Source organism: Peromyscus leucopus, chromosome 15, assembly GCF_004664715.2.
Source record: "Peromyscus leucopus breed LL Stock chromosome 15, UCI_PerLeu_2.1, whole genome shotgun sequence".
Taxonomy (NCBI): domain Eukaryota; kingdom Metazoa; phylum Chordata; class Mammalia; order Rodentia; family Cricetidae; genus Peromyscus; species Peromyscus leucopus.
This window is the reverse complement of record NC_051076.1, coordinates 39,117,830-39,141,378: the sequence shown is the minus strand read 5'-3', so window position 1 is coordinate 39,141,378 and position 23,549 is coordinate 39,117,830. Positions and strand designations below refer to the sequence as shown.

Genomic DNA, 23,549 nt, shown 5'->3' with positions numbered 1-23,549 from the left:
GATATTTTTGCCAGATATCCTTTATTGACACCATTTTCATTGTTTCCCTGCTTATTGACGTGCCTCTTTTTAAAAAAAAAAAAAAATAGTCTTTTTTTCATGGTTTAAACAAGCAGCATTAAATTTACCATCAAATTAATTTTTTGTCCATTTAGTTCCCCACAGGTTGCTGGTGTTCCTAGATTCCGGTTTGGGCCACCTGAAGATATGCCACAGACAAGTTCCAGCCACTCTGATCTTGGCCAACTTGCTTCTCAAGGAGGTAAAATAGCAAATAAGCCTGTGATTTCTTAAATTCATGTATGAGGTATAAGTTAGTATGCTGTGACTTTAAGTTGCTATAATATAATCCCTGCCCTGATTTACATAAAGCTACCAATGTGGCTCTTATTAGAGCATTGCCTTTTCTAATCTCATCAGTGAAGTTCTAGTTCCCTTAGCCTAAAAACTGGTTTTATATTTGTATATTGTCTTAATTACTGTTCTATTGCTGTAGTGAAACATTGTGACCAAGACAACTTACGAAAAGGATTTAAGTGGGGACACTTGCTTACAGTTTCAGAGAATTTGTCCCTTATCATCATGTCAGAGAGCATGATGGTGTCGGACACAGTGCTGGAAAAGTAGCTGAGAGCTTTACATCCTGATCTGCAAGCAGGGAGAGAGGGCCCTGAGCTTGGCGTGGGCTGTTGAAACCTCAAAGCCCGCCCTAGTGACATACCTCCAGCAAGGCCGTGCCCTCCCGCAAGGCCGTACCTCCCGATCCTCCTCAGACAGTTCAGCTGGCTAGAGACCAAGCCTCCAAACAGGGGCCTGTAGGAGCCATTCTCATTCAAAGTACCACACAGATCTTCAAAGATAGATGTTGAACCAATAAATAGACTAATTAACCAGCTGTTTTAAGTTTAGGAGTGCAGTGTGTTTTTTGTTTACAACTTGAGAGTTGTGGCAAACCTAATTAAATATATAACTAATTAGACTTTCCCTATTAATATTTGTTTTCAAAATAAAGTATGAGCTATAAAATAAAATGACGGGCTGGAGAGACGGCTCCGTGGTTAAGAGCACTGTCAGAGGTCCTGAGTTCAATTCCCAGCAACCACATGGTAGCTCACAACCATCTCTAGTGAGATCTGATGCCCTCTTCTGGCATACAGCTAACTTGCAGAAAGAACACTGTTTACATAATAAATAAAATAAATCTAAAAAAAAAAATACAAAAATAAAATGACCCCAAAATTAAGTAGTAGAGGTAGATGATACCTGTTAGGTGAATTATAGTGCTTGTGGAATTAATTACCATTTAGTCCACTAGTGAAATTCAGCATTTTTTCTGGGAAACTGTCTGGCATTTTGCAAGTGAATAGAGAAGGCTAGTAGCCACTAACTCACTTTATAACCATAGGGAAAGTTAAGTGTCACTAGAAGATTACTAACCTTGGCAGTTAGGTGAGGACTAGATCTCAACCGAGTACTTGTTCAGAATTGGACACTCCATAAAATTAGCTTGTTTTAAACTCTTAGCAAAAGTACCTTTTTGTGTGTGTGATTAGTATGTTCTAATATGAATAAAAGACATTTTTGCTAATTATTTGGAGGTACTTTAATTAGTGTTAAAGAGTTTAAAAGATATGTACTGAGCTTGATTTTTGCTTGATGGAGCAACTAAATTATGAGCTTCACAAGCTTATACACTTGGTGCTAGTCCTTTGCTTTGGCATTTTTATGTTCTTTTAGTCACTCACTGATACATTGTCTCTAGGTTTGGGAATGTATGAAACACCCCTCTTCCTGGCTCATGAAGAAGAGTCTGGTGGCCGCAGTGTTCCCACTACACCTCTCCAAGTAGCAGCTCCAGGTTGGTGCCAAACAAACGAGGACATTTTGTTTCATTGGTGACATAGAACCCCATAGAATCTGTTCTGGCTCAAAATTAATGAACCACAAAGGTAACTGTTTATTCTCTTTCTTTCTAAGTGACTGTGTTTACTGAGAGTACCACCTCTGATGCTTCAGAACATGCCTCTCAGTCTGTTCCGATGGTGACAACGTCCACAGGCACTTTATCCACGACAAACGAAACAGCAGCAGGTGACGATGGAGATGAAGTGTTTGTGGAGGCAGAGTCTGAAGGGTATGATTTTATTGTATAGTTGTTTGTTGTCATAATTGTTTGCTTTAGCAAGCAAATATGTCAGAGTCTGTTTTCAGTGGTATCCTGCTCTGTGGATAAGCCCAAGACTATATTTGGGAAAGCTACCTTGCATTCAGAATCTAGCCAGCTTCAGAATTTAGGGTTACTATGAGAGATGATTTTAAAAAACTTTTTGTTTTTTTAAGATTTATTGATTGATTGATTGATTGATTGATTGTATATACAGCATGTATGACTGCAGGCCAGAAGAGGCACCAGATCTCATTGTAGATGGTTGTGAGCCACCTTGTGGTTGCTGGGAATTGAACTCAGGACCTCTGGAACAGCAGACAGTGCTCTTAACCTCTGAGCCATCTCTCGAGCCCCTTAAAAAGCATTTTTGAAAACTTTTTCATTCTAAGGAAACAGAAATAATTTGCTAAAAGGAGCCCATGGAGAGTTAAGTTTCAAACTGGAATCTAATTCTTGTAAAGTAGGAAGTTTGTACTTTTTTAATGGTCAGAAACTTTGCTGATAGAATACATTTTCTGCTTAGAGCTGAAGGACTCAATTTTCTTTGATAATACTTCATAAGCCAGGTCTACTGGGGTATAATAATAAGGTAAAAAGCAAATCTGTTTGTATTCTTTAACATTGGTACTTAATTTGGGGGAGGTTATAAGTTCCACTGAGAATATTAGCTGTTACTAATTATATACCGAATAGATCAAAAAGGATTTGGGATACATTCTCAAATCAATTTTATGTTTTCTAATCAACATTTATTTTCTTAGTATTAGTTCAGAGGCAGGCCTAGAGATTGACAGCCAGCAGGAAGAGGAACCTGTGCAAGCATCTGATGAATCTGATCTCCCCTCGACCAGCCAGGACCCTCCTTCCAGCTCTTCTGTGGGTAAGGACTGTGCCCATGGAGCGTGCATTCATTGCCCTTGTCTGCAGAGATACTTACCAGAGACGTATCTCTCATGTCCACACTCCTGACTTTTAAAACACATTGTTTAATTTTATCATTAATAGGAACTTACATTATTATTACAAGGCTATTCTGGCATTGATAATCAGAAGCATGGAGAAGGTAGATCCACACAAGAGTAGTTCACTTACATTTTATCCAGATAAATGGTGTCAGCACAGGTCCTATAAAATATCTGGGTTTCTTAACTGTGCTGCTTACATTCTGGTTTCTTCTCAGATGAAGGAATTGTTCGCTGTCTAAAGGTACTACTTGAATTGGAGGGGTGGTTGTATGTACTGGGAAGGAATCGAAGGAGTGTTCTCCCAGCTCTCCTTCTGTTTGAACCAGAGCAGCTTTGATTGGAGGGTTGGAAGGTGGGACTCCATTTACTTCAAAACCATGTTTGAAATTTACTAATGTAAAGAGTTGTCTTCAAGTTTTTTAATTTAATTTTGGAAAGATTATGTCTTCCTATAATAAAAGTTACTTCTATGGGCTTTTTTTTTTTTTTTTTTTTTTTTTTTTAAATAATGGCATCTTTTGAGTATAGACAATGTTTCAGGCTATCCTCATACTGTTCTCACAACAACCCTATTTGGTAGGGATCCATTCCCATATTTTAAATATGAGGACTAAGGCTTAGAAAGGTTAAATTACTTCACAAAATCATGTAGCTAATAAACTATAAGCCAGGATGCAAGGTTGGCTTACAATCACATAATTTTGCAGTCCCAAAATTTCTTCCTGTCCCTCTTGGTTGTTTTCCTGACATGTCAACCAATGGCTTACGTCTCTAGGTTCAACTCCTATATTAGTATTTTGGCAGCTAGCGTCTTTATATATCCACATTTCATACTCATAGTCAGAATTGCAAAAAAAAAAAAAAAATTATGTATGTAACTCTCAGTTTTATGTACAAAAGGATCAGAAATTAAGTATAATTATTCTCTGAGAATTATCTTTCCTCAATAGTAGAAGTAATACTAGTTACTAAAGTAGCCCTTGTGTGAGAAAATGTGGTGGGTTGTTACTGGAAAAGAGACTGTCTTTAATATTAATTTCCTTCTCCGTCTGGGTACTCATTCAGCAAAGTTGAATGTCTGCCATAGGGAATTTCACAGGAAGTGTGGCCAAGAAACTGACATTTGGAAAGGGATCAAAGCTCTGCAGTTGTATAAAGTCCCAGAAGCCATTGGGTTGTGTCTGGGCCATTAGGCCATTCAGTCAGCAAGGAGGTCATTGTGCCTGGAGCAGACTGAGGACTGAGACTGGGGAGCCTGTGAGAGGAGTGGGCAGGAAGAGTCGGGTAGACCTTCGCAGTTGTTCATAATTGTCCTTCGTAGTTGACAGTTGAAGTTCTTCACCCAGGTGAAGGGGACACTGCAGTTGCTTTGCCCGTGGTGTATAGAGAGACCAACATTTCATAACGAACAGAACCAGCCAAACCTGGGAGCTGTTGTATGCGAATGACAGTGACTCGGACTGTCATAGATGTGTGGTTGTGCTGAGTTTCTTTACATCTGAGCTGGCAGGATTTGCTAATGATTAGATCTCAGGTATTAGCCAAAACTACGAGTCAGATATGTTACAGTAGTCTGTCTTCTCTGGGACCTGATTCTTTGTTACCATAATATGCCCTGCTCCAGGAACTGTGTGTATACCTGAGTAGTTGACTAAATAAACTCCAATGTTTTTTTCTCCAGGTAGATTTTTTGATGCTGTGTTTCAATTTTGTTGTTTTTTTCACTTTCTACTGTACCATGTTTGTGTGTGTTTGTGTGATTGTTTAGTTTCCTTCCCTCATAAGAGCACAGTTAAGCAGGCGCATCTGAGTCTGTCTGTGGGTTGACCTAGTAACTGGAGCTGCTGTCTTGGTTAACTCGCTTTCCTTCTATCTTAATGCTTTCTTTAGATACTAGCAGTAGTCAGCCAAAGCCTTTCAGACGAGTAAGACTTCAGACAACATTGAGACAAGGCGTCCGTGGTCGTCAGTTTAACAGACAGAGAGGTGAGTTCCAGACATACCAATTACCTGATATGTGAATAATAACATGTGCAACAAGTTTCTAAAGGAAATCATAAGGATTGATTCATATTACATGATGATATTGTGATACTTAACAACCAGAAAGCTTCTTTTAGGCGGTTTACTTGTCATTGTTATAAAATGAATGTGTTCTTACATACAATTGGTACCTTTTATTTCATTGGATCCAAAGAAGATTTGGAGAATCTAAAGTGTTAGCATGCTGTGTATTCAATGTACTAGCTCTACCTGCATTCTTAGGATGTTAGGTACTTTTTTGTGCAATAAAAGTTTTGTAGCTGTTGTAGCTAGTAAAGGAATACAAGATTTTATTATTTCCATGTTTTCTAATGTAACTCATTAGACTGTATTTACATCATAAAACTAGTGATGTTTTAACAACTGTTAGTCAACATGGGGAATATCTTTTAATATCTATAATATTAGATATTTCTACTGAACATGATTACCTTTTATTACTTCCGTCTACAGGTGTAAGCCATGCAATGGGAGGAAGAGGAGGACTGAATAGAGGAAATATTAATTAAGTGATCTGTAAACTACAGCACCTGTGAATAAGATTGGCAAATCTGTTTTAATATAATGATTGTCAAGTTGAGAAGTGTTTTGTATTTAAATAGGTATGCTCATTTCAACATTCTTTATTAATAAAATGTATTTCAATGTCAAAATTTATCAGTTTTCTTCGTTTCCTTTTGATGACTCTTCTTTGCGCATAAGCTAAGGACAGTTGTACCAGACTTTGGAGAGAGTCTGCCCAGAACGAGTAGTAATTGCTCTCGCTGTTCTAGTTGGCACATCGATGTTATAGTATTGATCTAGTGAGAAAGAGAAGGCATCTTTTTAATTAAAAGGAAGGTAAAACACTTGTTCATGTTGATTCAAAGTCAGTGTCATTTCAGGATTAAAGGTGATTTTTAACTTCCTGACAAAAAATAATCTGTGTGATGGAATGATCTTTCAGCATCTTTCAAGTAATACTAGGTTCAACTCTGCTTTTTGAAATAAGTATTTAAAGAATCAAGGTAATCTAAAAGGTGATTCATTTGGCTTTTATCATTCTCAAAGTATACCTCTTAGGCATTCATATTACAGTCATGGGCAGAATAATTTAGATAGCTGGTCTTTCCAAACATTAGTATCCTGGGTAATAGACTTGAGTTAATAAAACTGGTTCCATGAATGTCTTGTACACCTTGTAGACTGTATTGACATGTGAGATCTTAAGTGCCTCTCATGATAGAAATGAGGGACTGTTCCTCCTGCTCTCCTAGCGGTGTGGTAGGACTGAACTGCACTCCCTCCAGCTAAGTGAAATGGGTGCAGCAGTCTCTCCCTTCACGCTGAGTAAACACTGAAGTTGAGTGTCTCACTTCCAGTCATTAGTGTACACTTGCCCTTTCCACTTAGACTACGTTTGTGCTTCCACAAGTGAGATCGACTTGGGAAGGTCGCAAACTGCTCCTCTTCCTTACCTTTAGAAAAGGCATAGTAATCGTAGCCGTCGGGTTTTCTGGCGTTAGGCAGTGTTATCGCCGAGGTAACAACATTTGGAAATCCTCTCCACAGTGTGCTCACTTTAACTTCGTTATGGAGGAAACCTGCGGGCAGAATTTGTATAAAGGTTTGAAAGAGTTTGCAGCCTTAGAGCTGCACAAGCCCAGGTTCCGAGTTTGTTCTCTGCTGTGGCATTAACACCTCACTGTTAGGACTGTCTGGAGGGTTACAGACTTGTATACAGTGCTTGTTGGTTTATAATTAACAGATTTGAATAAACAACTTTCTTTACCCACAAAGAAAAAAAAAGAATTGATCTTTGGTTATTACTCAGTAAGGCCAATGGATTTGTTTTACATCCATGAGTTTAAATTGTTAGCACTTTTTGACTAGTAATCTCTTTCATGATCAGAATTCTTGATGTGATGGAAACATTACCCTTGTCTTGATAAGCGACTCTCATGGGCACCGAGTAGTGGATTCTGAAGGTGTGTGTCTGCAGAGGTCCGACAGCGCGCTCAAAGCGGCGCTTCCTGACCTGCGCCGCTCCCCCGTACACAGAGTAGTTGATAGTAGGCCTCTTTGCGGTGCACTTTCTCACGGGCTCGTGTTTGTAAGTGTACTGCTGTATGTTGCCACCTGTTACATATGAGGAAAACCACATTGCAAACAAAAACTCAGGTTAATCCACACAGAGAGGAATGGGTTAAGATTGCCTTTACATTTTTTGGTTGTGTTTCATAAATACATATAGACATTCTTTAATAATGGCTATTGTTAATTGAATAGTTAATTGAAAAATATTCTTGAAATACAGTAATTACTAAGACCTGAAATGTGTGTTGAACAAACGAATCCAACAAATTGCCTAACCCAGAGTCAATGACAGCGTTCTTTTTATCAGACCCAGATGTTCTGTGATTCACTTTGCGGGAGATCTAAATAACTCTTATGTCCTATACTATTTTTAGCAATCGCATATCAAAGAGTCAGTTCTTAAAGAGCAGTGTCACGGTGGCAGTTGTGTGATACATACCTCTCTTGAAGAAGTACACAGACTCAGGCCTGTCCTTGTACTTGGCTATTGAAAGGGCTGCTACTACCTTCCCGGTTAGCCCTCCGAAGCCTTTGACAATTGGTTTAGGATACCCAGCATCTTGTACATCATTGGTGAAGCGCCAGTACTGAGAATCCTGATTGTTTAAAGGAGAAAATAATGTTAAAGGCTTTTGTAGACATGGTTCTGGAATTGGTTCTCAGATGGAAGCCTAGGCAGATGACGATAACTTGGTTGAATTTGAATAAGCAGATGGTAAGTACTATCAGATTGTTGCTTTTGAGAAAACAAACAGTTCATTGTCTCCAAATGGAAGGTTAAGGTGGTGTTAGGACAAGGTGCAACTGCATCCTTGTTTCCAAGCAAGGTTTGTGTTACCTTAAAGAAGAAAGTTTTCCCTTCACAGTTGCATCTAGTGAAAACCGTGTCAATAGGGGAAGGAATACCCCAGACTTCTGTGATTCTGCGCGGTGGAGATGGGGGTCTGAATGGGTTCAGCAGCCAGAAATAATGACCTAGAAAGTAAAGAAACGAGTCAGCCTACAGACTGAATACTAAAATAAGTCCCCACAGAAGAGAAAATGGAAAAGGATGATTATCAAGAAAAATGGATTCAATGTGTTAATTGCCTAGAAGAAGTAGAGCCACGTAAAAAAGAAAATTTGTGTATTTCTAAGATATTTCTTAAACCCAAAATTTAGGAAAGGAGATATTTTGAGATATTTTAGTTCCTATGTTTTAAGTTTTTAATTTAATTTTAGAGGGTTTTGAGACAGTCTGTGAACACCAGGCTGGCCTTGAACTCACAGAGATCCTACCTGCCTCCAGCTCCTGAGGGTTGGGATTATGAGAGTGTGCTACTACACACCCATCCTGATGTTAACTTGATTTGATTTTTTTTTTTTTTTTATCTGTTATGTGTGGACACTTGCAGGGTGCATGTGGAGGTCACAGAACAACTTGAGAGTTGGCTTTCTCCTCCCACCATGTAGGTCTCAGAGATCAATCCAGGTCATCAGGCTTGACAGTGGGTCCCTTCATCCACTAGGCCATCTCACCAACTCAGTTTCTACTTTCTCTAAAAAGATCTTTTGCCATTGTGACGTATAGCTCTCTGGGTTTCAGTGTTTTTTCTTTATAGAATTAGTGTTATAACTTAATGATTACTAAAATCTCTTGAACCTTTACTACATATGATTTGTTTTCGTTCATACTTAACCCGTGTTCTAAGAATACTAAAATATCAGTCCATGGGAAATATACTTAATTCTCTGTAACTCTCAAAAAGTACAACTTTTCTTACCTCACAATGGAGGCATAATTTTCTAAGAAAATTGGTCAGGGAATGCAAATCTCTTGTCATTTCTTTTAGTTTGAAATTGACACTGAATTCCTATTTGAGTTGAATATATTTTTACAGAATTGCTTTTGTTAATATATAATATATATTATCAATAAAATTAAAATTACTGTGTTAAAAAAAAGAAGTCTTCAGTAATAATACAAATATTTGTTGTACTTATGTGTCTAAATTAATCTAATATTTTCAGTTTTTCCTTTCAAAAGTACAGTTCAAATTAGCACCCTCGTGACTGTCCTCAGGAATGCCAACACAAAACAAGAAGCACATTCGTAGCTCACCTCGAAATGCAACTAATGTCCCATTGCGCAAAGTAGTCAGTCCATCCACTGGCTTACCGTTGCATAAATTGGTCTCGTCTAAAACAAACAAAAATTATTAAAGAACAGAATGGGGAAAGCAATTTGTTGTCTTCAAATCCTTCACAGGATTCTGTTTCCTGTTTACCCTTCTAAAGTCTAGTAAGGTGAAGAGGAGGTGATAAGGTTCCATAATTCCTCTTACCTATTGTGATTCAGGAGTATTACATAAAAATAGTAAGGTGTAAGAGGTTGTCCAGATCTTCATTCACATGATGTATTTATTAGACATTTGAACTGTTTTCAGTCACTGCCTTTTGGGGTTGATTTAGAAACGGAACTGGGTTTGTTTTGTTTTGTTTTTTTTCTTTGCATTATGCTTTCTAAAGGATACAGTCCTAACTAAATTATTTTGACATTCTACACCCCATTTCTGCTTCCAACAGACATGTGTGGACTTTGCCAACACTAAATTTCTGACGCTAATTACTACTCAAATGTCCTGGAGACTAAATAGACTATGATTATTCATACTCTGCACACCTGTAGGGAAGCTGTAATCAAACTTGAGAAGTTCACAAGTTAGAGCTCTGGATCCTGGATCTCCATAGAGAGATTCTACAACAGAGGAACTGATTCTTAGTACCTGAAAGCATGGAATTGATGTTCATGCCGTGGTTGAGTGCGCTGGCCACGTGATCACTGCCCGGAATAACAATGGGGGATAACACAGGAGGCCTGGGAATCATGACATGTTTTCCTCCTTCAGCATCTTCACGATCGAGTGTTACCTCAGCTGCTTCTGAGTTTGGAGTTTGCTTAGGGCTGGCGGTGGTTGGCAACACGACGTCTAACGGAGTGGTGTTCGCTTCAGGCATTGCTGGAGTCGTCTTTAGAGGAGGTGGTGTCGTTTTCGGTTTTCTCCCTTTTGGCTTTTTGGTAGGGGTGGGCTTCTTGGGTGCTTTTGGCTTTTTGGTAGGGGTGGGCTTCTTGGGTGCTTTGGTTGGCTTCTGGGGTTTTGGAGATATCTTAGGATCATCAGAATCTTCGGGTGCAGGGGTTGGTTCTTCAGGTTTGTTCAGAGTCTCTTCAGTCAGAGCCGGTACTTTGGGTACGAGAGTAGTTGCTTTCACGGTAGTTTTTTGGGGTGATGTGGTTTCTTGAGTTGTAGGTGTTATTTGTGTGGTGGTACTTGCCTCTGATTTGGTAGTCTCTTCTGGTGTAATTGCTTTCGTCTTAAGGGCAACAGTTGTAGTTTTGGGTGTGTCTTTTTCTGTTGTCTTCTCTTTAGCTGCTGTAGTCGGTTCAGGTTCGCTTACCTCAGGAGTCAGTTCCTCAGGGATGGTGGGTTCAGGCTTCTTCGTGGTAGTGGGCTCAGGCTCCTTTGTGGGGATGGGAGCTGGTTCCTTGGGGGTGGTGGGTTCAGGCTTCTTAGGGGTGGTGGGCTCAGACTCCTTGGGGGTGGTGGGTTCAGGCTTCTTAGGAGTAGTGGGCTCAGACTCCTTGGGGGTGGTGGGTTCAGGCTCCTTAGGGGTCGTGGGCTCAGGCTTCTTGGGGGTGGTGGGTTCAGGCTCCTTAGGGGTCGTGGGAGCTGGTTCTTTAGGAGTGGTGGGCTCAGGCTCCTTAGGGGTCGTGGGCTCAGGCTCCTTGGGGGTGGTGGGTTCAGGCTCCTTAGGAGTGGTGGGCTCAGGCTCCTTGGGGGTGGTGGGTTCAGGCTCCTTGGGGGGGGTGGGTTCAGGCTCCTTAGGGGTTGTGGGTTCAGGCTCCTTGGGGGTGGTGGGTTCAGGCTTCTTGGGGGTGGTGGGTTCAGGCTTCTTGGGCGTGGTAGGAGCAGGTTCCTTGGTTGTAGTTACAGGCTTCTTGGTGGTGGTGGGAACTGGTTCCTTTGTAGTAGTGGGTACTGGCTTCTTGGTGGTGGTGGGAGCTGAGTTCTTGGCGGTAGTGGGTGGGGGGCTGTCAGCTGTGGGTGCAGCATCTTTTTTCTCTGCACTCCGTATCTCTTTAGCTGAAGTCGTTTTCTCTTTCTTGCTGGCAGAAGTCTGTTTGTTAGTTGCAGAACTCTCCTTCGTTTCAACGGTTGTCTCTTTATTGGAAGTCGAAGATGCCTCTTTGGATGTCTCAGGATTGGGTGCAAGACTGGGTTTAGCACTTGCTGGTTTTGCTGCTGTAGTCTTGGGAGACGAAGGGGTCGGGTTGTCAGGAGTTGGGGTGAGCTTGGATTCAGCATTATCCAGTCCACTTCCAGCTTCATCTACAACTGGTGCTTCTGGATTCGGTTCCTTTTTAGGGGTGTTTTTCTTGTTATCTTTTACTAGAGAAAAAAATAGAAGTTGTATTTTGAATACTTTTTCCCCCTTTAATAGTAACATAATGATCAGAGCCATATCCCTGACTAACTATGTGTCTGTAGGCAAATTGCTAACTTTTAATGTCTGTTAATATATGGTAAAAGGTAAAGTTTTTATCTTTGGAGGCTTTTTATTGAGTAAACGAGGTAAACGGATGAAAACCACAAATGAAACCCTAAACATAAATATGTGGAAGACAGTGGCAGCTTGAAGTCAACAAAGTGAGCAGCAGCATGAACGCATGTCTGTGTTAATGCTCATTCCCCCTCACCTGCTCCCCCATGCCACCCACCCCCATTCCGTATTGTTCGATGCTGTCCCTTCTTCCTGGAAACTTGATTCCAACCTCTTGTAGTTTCTTAGCGCTAACTCCTACAAAGCTCTCTCCAACTGACTGAGGATCTGGTCCCATTCTTTCCAAGGTTTCTGCTGAGCCTAGTCGCCCTCCATAAAGCTGTTGACTGCTCATTTCCGACTGCGCTGATAAACTCGATAGTCCCAGAAGACACAGGCAATCAGGACGCTAGTGCAATTGACTGTACTTAAGATTCCCCATAGCTGCTACCCCTTAGGGGAGCTATCAAGCCCCAAAAGCTTTTCACTGATATGAAATCTGTTTGGCAAACAAATTTGTATTGCACTTCCATTGTGAGCAGGATTCTTGGAATAACTTGAAGTTAGAATATCTGGCTATCAGGCTAGAGAAGGTTATAGCAAAACTACCACCATCCAAAGAAACATTCCTCACAATTCCAGTACTTACTAGAGAAAGAATGTATTTTAGAATTTCAGGAAATACAAAGAACAGGTAATATAGAATCTCTTCTCGGGAAATAATGGCCTATTCTTTAACTTGCAGAGAGAAGTGAGATAGATATTTTTTTTAAAGGTTAGGAAAGCCGGGAGGTGGTGGAGCATGCCTTTAATCCCAGCACTCGGGAGACAGAGCCAGGCGGATCTCTGTGATTTCGAGGCCAGCCTGGGCTACAGAGTGAGGTCCAGGAAAGGCTCCAAAGCTACACAGAGAAACCCTGTCTCAAAAAAACAAAATAAATAAATAAATAAATAAATAAATAAATAAATAAATAAATAAATAAATAAATGTATAAAGGTTAGGAAAATAATAATGATAATCTTGCCTTTCCCTGGAGGTTTAGCAGAATGTCAAGGACTAATGTTGGGAAAGCACTGGGTTTTTGTTAAATAAAACCATAGAAGGGAAAACAAAGGCTGGGGGCAGAGAGGAAAGAGAAGAAGACACAGTGATCTGCTAGACAGGGATTGCCACAAACTATTGTCTCTAGTACCATCTGTGCTTCCAGTCACTAATACAGCATCTTCAGATCCCTTGCTGTAAAGGGTGGCTTAGCTGCTTACCACTGAGTCTCTGTAAGTTGTTTTCATTTGGTACTTTCTAAACTGTTTCCATGGTTACATGCTCCCCAAATACTGAGATCACAAACCGTTCTATCAACACATAACTTTTTGAAAAATGATTGTTTAATGCAGCATTGATAGAGTCTTTGATCTTTATCAATGCTCAAACCTTTTGGTTTCTTCTGTAATTCTCTATTAGCTGAATTTTTGGAAGACTTGATTTTCCGAATAGTTGAAGAGGAAGAGGAGGAGGAGGAGGAAGACTCTTGGTTTTCAGAAACAGAATGTTCTATAAATCAAATAAAAAGTTTGATCACACCAACTGTGATTTAAAACAAAACAAAGCAAACAGAACTGCTGGTCTGCACACAACAAGAAATGCTGATAACTGGTCTTCAAGAGTTGTAGTCTGCTGTCATGCTGTGGGTAACAGCACTACTCACTTTTTAAAGCTGTCGATCAAAAGCAAGTCACCTGAGTTGACTGTACATACTAACAATGTGACTTTCTCCTGATTTTTTCCACACCTGATAAAAGTTACATAATCTAATTCTATAAAAAAAAAATGGAGAAAAAAATCATGTTTTCATTTTTTATAGTGAAATTTGCCTCTTCTGATGAGGACCACCCATGCTGGGTTTGGTAAATAAGGACTATAAATATCCAAGGGTTTATATTTTGGCTTAAATTTTAACTTAAGTCAAGTAAACAACAAAAAAAAAAAAGATATGATGAGCCCTTCATGACTCAAAAGATTACCCTCTGAGGATATTCATAAGAACAGTCCACCTACAGGATATTTCGGCTCAGAAATCTCCTGTAGTGATGTCTGACATCTTCCTACCTTCTGTTATTTCCTCTGATTCTACAACTTTCTTAGTCTTCTTTTTTGGTGGTTTGGGTGAGCGTTTGGTGGTTGATTTGATGATGGGAGGTGCTCCTGGAGGCGGAGGTGCAGTCTTTGGAGGTGGTGATGTGGGGTTATGCACTGAGGCCAACAAGACAGGTTGATTAACATCCAGTTTAGAGTCATCAACAGCGCTAACTGAAAAGCGGGGATGCATGTGGCTTCGAGAGGAGACACCGCTAAATGTCAGTACAGGATAGCTGTAGCCCAACACGAATAACCCCAGTAATTCTGAGGACACGTTGCTATAAAATAGTGATTCTCAAACTGTGGGCAATTATGATAGAAAACAGTTTCAGGAGGTCAATGCTCTTAATGATGGTCATATGCTTCTCTAGGTGTCTCTACCTTTTTGACCTTGGAATAACCCAAACTATTGAACATTTTCTCATCTGTAAAGTGAAATGTGTATTCAACATTTCTGAAGAGGAATGCCCATCTAAAATAAGTTGTAATTCTATGAGTTTCACCTATCTTGCCATCATCCCACAATTACAAAAATAATACTGTATATGGATAATGGGAAAAATCATACCCTAGTCAACTCGAATATATGTTTCCTGTTTCCATGTGCATTTGGGTCAAACAATGCCAGTTTGCCCTTATTTTTATTGTAAAAGTTGTATAGGTATACTTTGAAGATTTCACATCTCTGCATTACGCTTTTCCACAAATGAATGGCCCTTCCCGAGTTAACACAAACTAATGGTTTGGTGTGTATATCCTGTGCCTTCTATTCCCTCCTCCCATTCCTTAATGTCTAAAAGAGGGAGCATGGGGCATCCCTGGGAATCAGAAGAAAGGAGAGGGACTTGGAAGAGAAGAAAACAGAAGTGGAGATGGGGAAGACAAGAGTTACATACACCCGCTGCTCCCACCATCTCCTCAGAACTCTTCTGACTTCCAGGAACCGGGCACTGTACCTCGCCCTCTTTCTCCTCCCCACAACAAAATGCCAAGTTGAGTAATAGCTCTGCCGGGTACTAGTTAGGGATCGTGGCCAAAACAGATAACCTTTCGGGCTTCTCTCTACCCATGTTGGGAGGCAATTGGGTGGATATCACTCCTGTCCGTTCTCAAAATGTTGAAATTTTTAGATAGATCCCAATAACCAGTATCTATAGCAACCCTGAAACAACTTGGCAATTCCAATACTGTTTTTAATGAAGTTCTGAAGCTCTGCATAGTTCTTTTACTTTCACTTGGGAGCCTGACTGTCTTCCTGAAATCTGTGAATGGAGTTGCCTTGTATTGCCTCCATTCTTTCCACTTCCAGCCTAAACCTCGGGTATACTTCAGAAACACAAAGTACTATGTGTATTTCAAATGCTCTGTCTGTATCTTCACTCAGTTTTCTTTCCTATCCATCCTCTGCCATAATAACTGCTTGGGGTATTTGGGAGATAGGGTGTTGTTTTGTTTTCTTTTCTTTGGTTTTGGCTTGTCTCTTAGCCAAAATAATTATCAAGGTAGTGAGTAAATATATATCCCCATCACGGTGCCTTCTGAAAGCTGCAGGAATGCTGTGCTCTGGGGTTTTGAAATAAGGGTGTTGTCTCCTGTATTTTTAGAATACTTCCTGTAAAAATATTGAAGAGTGAAGAAACAGTTCTCAACTCTGCTAAGTTTGCACCATTCTAAACAAAGAAGAGACACAGCCTAACAAAAACATTATCAAATCATGTAAGTAATGCTTATCTCAATTTTGCCTCCACAGATATTCACATTTTGACAAAGAATGGTTACAAACAGGTATTGGAAGAGAAAGTATTCAATTATTATTATTATTATTATTATTATTATCATTATTATTATTTATAAAAGAAACCAGGATGGGGCTGTTGTTACACTGTTCAAGTATTCCTTCAGGTTTAACGGCCACAGAAGGTTTTTAAGTGAGTCTCCCTTTATATTGACTTTGTCCTGCACCAGCTTTGTGTAGAAACTACTGAGGGGACCGGAGGGGTGGGAAGGAACAAATAATTAATTGAGGTACCAACTTCTTAGCAGATTTTCCTGTGGATTCGTGTATACAAAGAAGCTGGAAGTGCTCTGCCTTTAAATATATACTCAGTACGGTAAGGCTCAGAGCACAGAGAGCTCTAAGGACAGCTGATTTGGTGAAGTCGGCAGCATTAGGTGGGGACAAGTTTTAAACTGTAAGGGAAGCACCTTGGGAGATAAAAGCGTGTACACTCAGCCCATATCTCCCTGCTCGTGACTAGAGGTCGTTGTGAGGCTCCTGTCGGAAGATGCTTTGCTTTGTCTTTGTGAAACAAAATTATTTCTAAGCAGCTCATACGTTAGTACAATCAAGACCCCCAGATGTGTGTCTGAAGCCCGGGTGTGTACGGGGCTGGCTGGACTGAGCAGCCCGGGCTGGCGCCATGGTTCTTACCTTCTTCACAGAAGCTGGCATAATCAGCACAGCACTTGCCAAACTCTTTACACTGGGCGTCACAGTCGCACTCTCTCCCTCGTGAGAAGGACTCGAAGCAGCGGCCTTTGCAGGAGAGCTCTGTCCAGAGCAAAACAGGCAAAGTGCGTTATTAGTCACAGAGCAGCACTGACGCGGATCTTGTAGCCTTTCTCCTCTGACAGCTGACGGGAGTCCCAAGGGTGCACTTCCAAGTCTCTTATTTGGAATTTGGAGTACACACATCATCCTGGATTAAAAATTAAATTTAAAAGGATGATGTCCAAATAGAGACAGCCTCAGTTAGGGAAGAAATTTGATGAGCTGGGGCACCATTCTTTTCCTTGTAAAATACCAAGAAATACCCTGATGCTACCAGAGTCCTTTACATGTGTACACACAATAGAAAACTGGGAAATATCTCTATGGCAAACTGCCCTTCATATGAGATCCTTCGTCCTCTCCTCACACCACCAACACTGCCTCGCACAAAGACCATTTCTCTGTAGTAGATTTGCTGTCATTGAATCTTCCGATCTTATAATAATAAATCCCAAGAAACCAGTTGAGCAGGCTACTACTGTTCAGGCAAAAATCATCTACAATGAAGACACTCTTAAGATGATAAACTGGGCAGAGAATAAGCCTGAAAGGTTTCAGTTAATGGCCATGGTGTAGACTATGACACAGGCCTGCTTGTTCCAGAAAAAAACCTCAGTGGGAGGTACAATGATTTACTCAAGGCCTGCTTGAAATACTTCACCCAACACACAAACTTACAGCACTATTGTTACCACCTGCAAATTCTAATGCAAACATAACTTTTACAGATTTTAATTATAGTTTTCATAAATTGAATATTAAATTTATATTAATTGAAAATTAAATAGTCTGTGTCTATTACAAGAAATGGCCCAAATAGTGTTCAATTGAAATACCACTCATAATTCAGAACGTTTGGGCCTTGAAATTCATCATTTAACCCTGCTATTTGTTCGATCTTTAAAATATCCTCTTTAGAAACACATTTAATACCCCAAATTCAAATAGCATACGGCAGTGTTCTGTGCCTATTGGTCCTTTTGATGAAACTATCTGAGAGGCTCGACCTCAGCCATCAAAACCCAACTGTTAGTGAAGACGTCTGCCTTCCTTCCTACTTGATACCCACCAAGTCACATTATTAAGCATCTACTCAAGACAGTTTACACGCAAGCAGCTGGTACAGATGTGCAGGTGATAAGTGCCCAGGCCTCTGTCCACAACCCCAGAAATCAGAAGCTTTGGGGCCATCCCTGGGTATGGTGCACTTCAACGTTTATGCAAGTGAAGGAAAAGGCACTTGAAGAAAGAGGTGGGAGGGAGAAGGAACAGAGCGCAAAGGGTCCAAAGCAGGATCAGAGCAGCGGGTTTGACAGACGGCGGCCAGCTCCCGGCACATACCTGTAGTGCAGACTCTCTTGAAATCAGGACAGCACTCCATGTAGTGTTGACAGTTATAATCACAGTTGCAGGTGGCATCTCTAGAATACCCTTCCCCACATCTCCCTGCACAGCTTGATACATCTAAAATTATACAATACTAGGGTAAACACGGCCAAACCACTTAGAAAAGGAGACATCTATTAAGGAGGACAAAGCCACCCAGGAAGGAGAGCCTTACCCACTGGGCAATGCTGGGAAGAGCACACAGCGACGGACCTAGCTGATATTTGGGTAAGCCTTTGTGTGGCCTTAGTCATGTCATTTTATTCTTCACTAGATCGGGATGGTAAACGTTTCAACAGGATGCACCGTTGAAAGTCGGGCCCAGGAATGTCTGCATGAGGAGTGACAGTTCTGGGGGAAGGTGACTGTTACGGCTGCAGAGACTGCTTCCATTGTTATTACCAGGGACCATGTTTCTGAGCAGCCCTATGCCAGGTACTGAGCCATCCATTCTCTCCAGAGCTTATGAATATGGTTCTAAGAAAGTGTTAGTAGCCCTCTCCAAGATAAAAAAAAAAGGGGGGGACATAGGCCAGGTGATGGTACCACACATGCCTTTAAAGCTAGCACTTGGGAGGCAGAGGCAGGCAGATCTCTGTGAGTTTGAGTCCAGCCTGGTCTACAGAGAGTTCCAGGACAGCCAGGGCTACACAGAAAAATCCTGTCTCAAAAAAACCAAAAAGAAAAAAAGACAAATTTTAATAATTTGCCCAGTGACACACAGCTAGTTACTGTTTATATATGTATATGTATATGTATATATATGTGTGTGTGTGTGTGTGTGTTCAACGAATATATATTTCTCATTTATACAATCCCTTTACTCTTATAAATGCCCTGATTTGGGATAATCAATTATATGATCATCCTAAACAAATAGCCCATGTCAAATTTGAACCCATGTATCTGAATTTGAAGCATGGCCCTTCTCCACTAACCGCATTGCCTCTCGCTGTCAAGGATGAACTCAGAGGAGGCTGCTTAGGCAAGCGGAGGCTCCAGTAAGTGCCCTCTGTCAGTAGGAATAAGAGAGAACTCTTGAACTAGGATCTGGGTGTGGATATAAAGGTCATGAACTGCATGTTTGGGGACAAGCAAACAATAGTGATGGGATGAAATAATTAACCTCAAATATTTCTAAACACTATTTGGCAGATAACACTGCAAGATCCTCCCCAAGAGATAACAGCGTGGATGTAACAATGGAATCCACCAATGGAATGTCCTGATCTGTAGGGGGATATCAAAATACACTGAAAAAAAAATCTCAAGAGAATCCAGGAAAGTTAAGTCTTAACACATATATAAACAATGAAGAGTAGGATAACTTTTAGAATGGTTGCTTACATACATATGTGCACAATACATACAAAAATGCATATATAGTGTATGTATATAAATACATATATTATATATAAAGGGAAAAGAATGAGAAGAGGTTGAGAAGGCAAGAAAAGCAGACAAAACAACATCAAAAGATTATTCTTTTACGCTTAGCACATTTATAGAACAAATCCACTTATTTTTCATAGATGGTCTATTATTGCCTTATGTTTTTTGCTATTTATTTAAACCACTAGCGTGTGCGTGTGTCTGCGTGTCTGTGTGTGTGTGTGTGTGTGTCTGTCTGTGGTACATGCATGTGTGTGTGCACACGTGCAGGCCAGAGGTTGATTCCAGATTTCCTCCATCACTTTCCACCTTTGTTTTCTTGGCTAAGATCTCTCACGGAGCCTGGCGCTTGCTGCTGGAGCTAGTCTGCTTGGCCAGTGAGCTCCAGGGCCAGCCTGTCTTAACGCCCTGAGCTCGGGTTGCAGGCCTGTGCTGCTAAACCTGGCTTTTCGCTGGGCGCCAGGGACCTGAAATCCAGTTCTCACGCTGTGCATCGTCAGCTTGCTACCAAGCCTCTGCTCCCAGTCCCACCGATCATCATGATAATTCTACTTATTTAAAAAGAACCTTCACTGAACAAGCACTGTTTCAGAAAGAAAAGGGGTGGCTTAGGAGACACCCCGTGTTATGAGTCTTAATACTAAATGAGAAAACTGAGGGGTCCGAGACAGAGAATGTGGCCACCATTCCTCACTCGGCATTTATATTTGGTTTCTGTGTTTCTCCGCCTTGTCTTTTCTGGGTGATTCTGAAACCGTGCCTGAGCAAGCAGCCATCTCTCCTGTTCAGGTTCAATGAGAATTTTAGACATTTCACTAGAAATGTCTATTTTAAAAATAAAACTTCACTGTAATAATTATGGATATTGATTTTTTTCCTTCTCCCACACTGTGTATGTTAAAGGGAAAAGCTACAGTTCCATATTGTTATGACTAAACAACTTAACCTCATGCTGTGTACTCTTTCTGCCATGGCTATGCTGCGTGGACACGGAGGATCTCCAAATAGGAGTAACATGCTGTCCCCCTAGGGCTGACTCTGGAGGACTGAACTCTGCAATATCATAACAATGGCACTCAGCTCTGTACAAGCACATAATGGGACGAACAGTCCCTACCAAAAAAAAAAGAGCTTTACCACTTGAAACACTGTAAATGTACATTATACTCTGCTATCTATGTTGACATGATGATAAAGTAAGTTATTTTATATTGATTCATTTGATGTAAAAGTTTTGTTAAATTGGTCAACATACCAGCAAGTGTTATTTGAATATTACATTTTTCATTTCTTTTGATGGTGTTGTGTAGCTACAGCATAGTTTTCTTATGTACATGTCTGTAATTTTTTTTTTAATTTTGGGGGAAAAAGCTGAACAGAGTAAGGACATTATTTTCTATCAAAACTCAGAACTCCTTCAAAGCTCTCACAGTCCCAGAGGAAAAGGGGAGAATTCCAAAACACACAAATGTGCCGTGTGTGTTTCAGCTCTAGGGTTGCAAATTGTCAGACTCAAGCAAATGTATATGTTTTTGAATGTGTTTTCTTGTTGTCATAAAACCCAACTGGGTGCTTCACAACAGCGGTTGGGTAGAAGCATTTTTGATGGTGAAGTTACCTTGAGATGAAGCTTGTTGAATCAAGAGAGCAGGGAGCAGCAGCGACAAGCAGATGGGAAGTATTTTCCACCTCATGGTTGTTCTCGGATGCAACACCCTTGCCTGAAATAAAAATAAAAGCATCGGAAACCTGCTCTTTAATCTCACCGCCACATAATATGCACGCCATGCACAGCGTTCAGAAACTTTCCAAATGCAGTTCAATAACAAACCACTCCATCCTTAGAGCAAAACTTAGGAGCAATCAGCTTGAATTCCTGAGAAAGTAGTTGATCGGTCTGTTTAATATATGATACAGAACAAGCCACCTCAATTAAACTACCAAGCACTGTAATACCCCAGGATGATAGCAGAAAAGAGGCTTATTTTAAAACTCTGTTGGAGAAGCAGTCTGTACTTACAGTGCAAGGCTTGAATGATATCCTGGAGATAAAATGACCAGCTTCAATAAAGTCAAGTTTAGCAAGAGCAGTGGGGGCAGTTCTTCCAACTTTCCTTTAACTCAATATAAATTCATAGGCTTCCAGCAAGTATCTCACGTAACTGTGACTCTTTTCAAAACTTCCCAACTACCGTCCTTTTCCAAATACATTTAATGAAGACAAACTTAACACTACAACAAGCATGTTAACCTCGACACTTACCTGGAAAAGGATAGATGAATTTCCCCAGTGTTGCTGGAAGTCTTATATACCAGTGCAAATGGATTGGGATGAACCAATTAGTCCAAAGGTTAGGCAAAGTCAACAATGACAACCTATGAAATCAAGCTTTCCTCATTCGTTGGCCAGGGGCCCAGACGACGAGACTTAGGCAACATCTGGAAAACACTCCCATTAAGAAAAATGACTACCACAAAATAAAGTTAGATTTATTGGCCAAAACACATTTCTAATTTCTAAGTGAAGTGAACAAATTGTTCTGAGATGGTACATCACTCTGGAAGCCTTGGACTAGAGTGCAAAGCAGCAATTCTAAAATGCTCAAGCTGGGACTATTTCTTCCTCTCTTGCCAGTTAAATCCAGTAAAGGTGCTTCAGAAACATCTCTAATGTAAGTTTGAGATGAAAAGATTATTCCTTTATACCAATAACGTAACATCATTCTCTTCCTCCTTCGAATTCTTATTTTTGTAAAGCACAGAAAATATGCTCTCAGTACACCTGAAGGTAAAATACCCACACTCTGAGTTTTCAGGCTTCATTACCATGTAAAAAGCTTGTAGTAAAAAGACTATTGAAAATCTGGCACAGTGGCATCTGCCTGTGGTCCTGTCTCTTTGGAGGCCGAGGAACAAGATCACAAGCGTAGGCATCGGAGACCAGACTGCACATCACAGTTGGACTCTGAATCAAAAGTAAATAATAAACAACCAAACATAAACTGGAAACTGTATTGGTATTCACCGTGGCCCTTTTATTTAAAACTGGCAGTGTTTAGAAGAGGTCTTTTATGTTCCTAGTGGAGTCTCCCTGCCACAGGAAGTGTAAACTATCTGCCTTTCAGTTCAGCTGGAAGCTTTACTCCATTTTCTTATAAAATGTTCTGGTTCAAGTCTCTCCTAAGTTCTCATCTATGTCTCAGCACCTTCCACGTCAACCCAAGTCACATGTAGGATGATAATCAACACATGTGCTGTATTTTATTGGAATTACCTGTCCATTTGTCTCTGGACATCAACAGACACTGATTTCCTTAAGACTATATCTTAATTCTACTGCCAACATACAGTCTAGTGATTCACCAAGATAGTGTGTACAAAAAGTTTTTGGTGAAACAAACTGTTTTAGCCCAAATTTTGCCATTTATTGTATATTTAGTAGGTGCGACATTTAGTTATCACACAATGCCTTTAAGTAGAAACATCATCACCTACATTTTATAAATAAGATAAAAGTGATGAATGAAGAATGTGTGACCATCCTCAGAACCCAGAACTTTGCACTCAAGCTCCATCCTGTTTCTATTATATCCCACTCTTGAGTAAACCCATCACTTCAGTATGTAGTCACTGTATTATATTTCAGTTCTTTGTGTTTACATATGCTTACTTCTCAGGCGAATATATAAAGACAATATAGAGGCTGTCTGCTCGATTCTTGGTGATCTCCCCTAGCACCACCTCCCAATCCACAGAGTGACTTCCCTTTAGATGACCTGGCTGCATCTGTTACAGCTGAGATGACCGAGAGGAGGAATTTGAACTACCTTAGATCAGTGTTTCATTCTCATGGAGACTTGGAGTTAGAATGCAAAGAGGACAAGTCTTTCTGCCAAGAGCGATCTGTGATGTGTGGATTTCTGCTCATGTTCTATAGAAAGTTCTTCAGACAGAAATGATGCAAAGGAATGAAGCAGCTACAGGGAAAGATTTCCAGAAGCCTTCTATGGCCTGGATACATCTTGTGTCTTAGATTTGACATCTTGTTATATATATTTATGGTAAATTCCTCCTTTAGAGAGGAGGCTAAGGAAGGGTCTTGCCACTTTAAGTCGTTAAAAAAATTGTATTATGTACATAAAAGGTCTTATTGGGTGGATTGAACTGAAATATCTTGCTTCTTAGACTTACCAAAGTCAAGAAGAGGAAACAAGAATAAGATCTATACTAAGTCCTGATTTATGCCTTTTA

At 40.4% G+C, this 23,549-nt stretch overlaps 2 protein-coding genes across 4 annotated transcripts in view; one reads left to right on the top strand and one right to left on the bottom strand.

Annotated features, from left to right (window-relative positions):
- The window catches only part of Tpr (translocated promoter region, nuclear basket protein), a 58,306-nt gene extending 52,478 nt beyond the window's left edge, over positions 1–5,828 (top strand). Inside the window, 6 exon segments of the mRNA XM_028874730.2 lie at positions 156–262; positions 1,763–1,858; positions 1,978–2,134; positions 2,929–3,047; positions 5,023–5,118; positions 5,629–5,828. Of these exon segments, the coding sequence (XP_028730563.1) occupies positions 156–262; positions 1,763–1,858; positions 1,978–2,134; positions 2,929–3,047; positions 5,023–5,118; positions 5,629–5,684 (631 nt within the window). The 3' untranslated portion in view covers positions 5,685–5,828.
- Prg4 (proteoglycan 4) lies at positions 5,783–21,642 on the bottom strand. 3 transcript variants are annotated; one of them, XM_028874737.2, is made up of 11 exons: positions 21,562–21,642; positions 20,917–21,019; positions 17,862–17,984; positions 16,401–16,520; positions 10,017–11,681; positions 9,353–9,430; positions 8,090–8,226; positions 7,691–7,847; positions 7,093–7,293; positions 6,633–6,758; positions 5,783–5,975 (listed from the first exon to the last, which is right to left on the bottom strand). In XM_028874737.2, exons 2-11 carry the CDS (start codon positions 20,990–20,992, stop codon positions 5,878–5,880), a joined length of 2,781 nt encoding a protein of 926 aa, XP_028730570.2. In that variant the 5' UTR covers positions 20,993–21,019; positions 21,562–21,642; the 3' UTR covers positions 5,783–5,877. The 3 variants fall into 3 exon arrangements, with proteins under 3 accessions (XP_028730570.2, XP_037067232.1, XP_028730571.2); XM_037211337.1 differs by lacking the exon at positions 21,562–21,642 and adding an exon at positions 21,319–21,537; XM_028874738.2 differs by lacking the exon at positions 17,862–17,984.
- Between the last annotated feature and the right edge of the window lie 1,907 nt (positions 21,643–23,549).

Bases quoted from the DNA above. Each gene is read 5' to 3' on its own strand.
- Prg4 (XM_028874737.2), bottom strand. From the start codon at position 20,992: ATGAGGTGGAAAATACTTCCCATCTGCTTGTCGCTGCTGCTCCCTGCT. The intron at 7,848-8,089 runs GTAACACAAACC...TTAAACAATCAG, and splicing joins GGAAAACTTTCTTCTTTAAG to GATTCTCAGTACTGGCGCTT. The intron at 6,759-7,092 runs GTAATGTTTCCA...TTCTGCCCGCAG, and splicing joins AGTCGCTTATCAAGACAAGG to GTTTCCTCCATAACGAAGTT.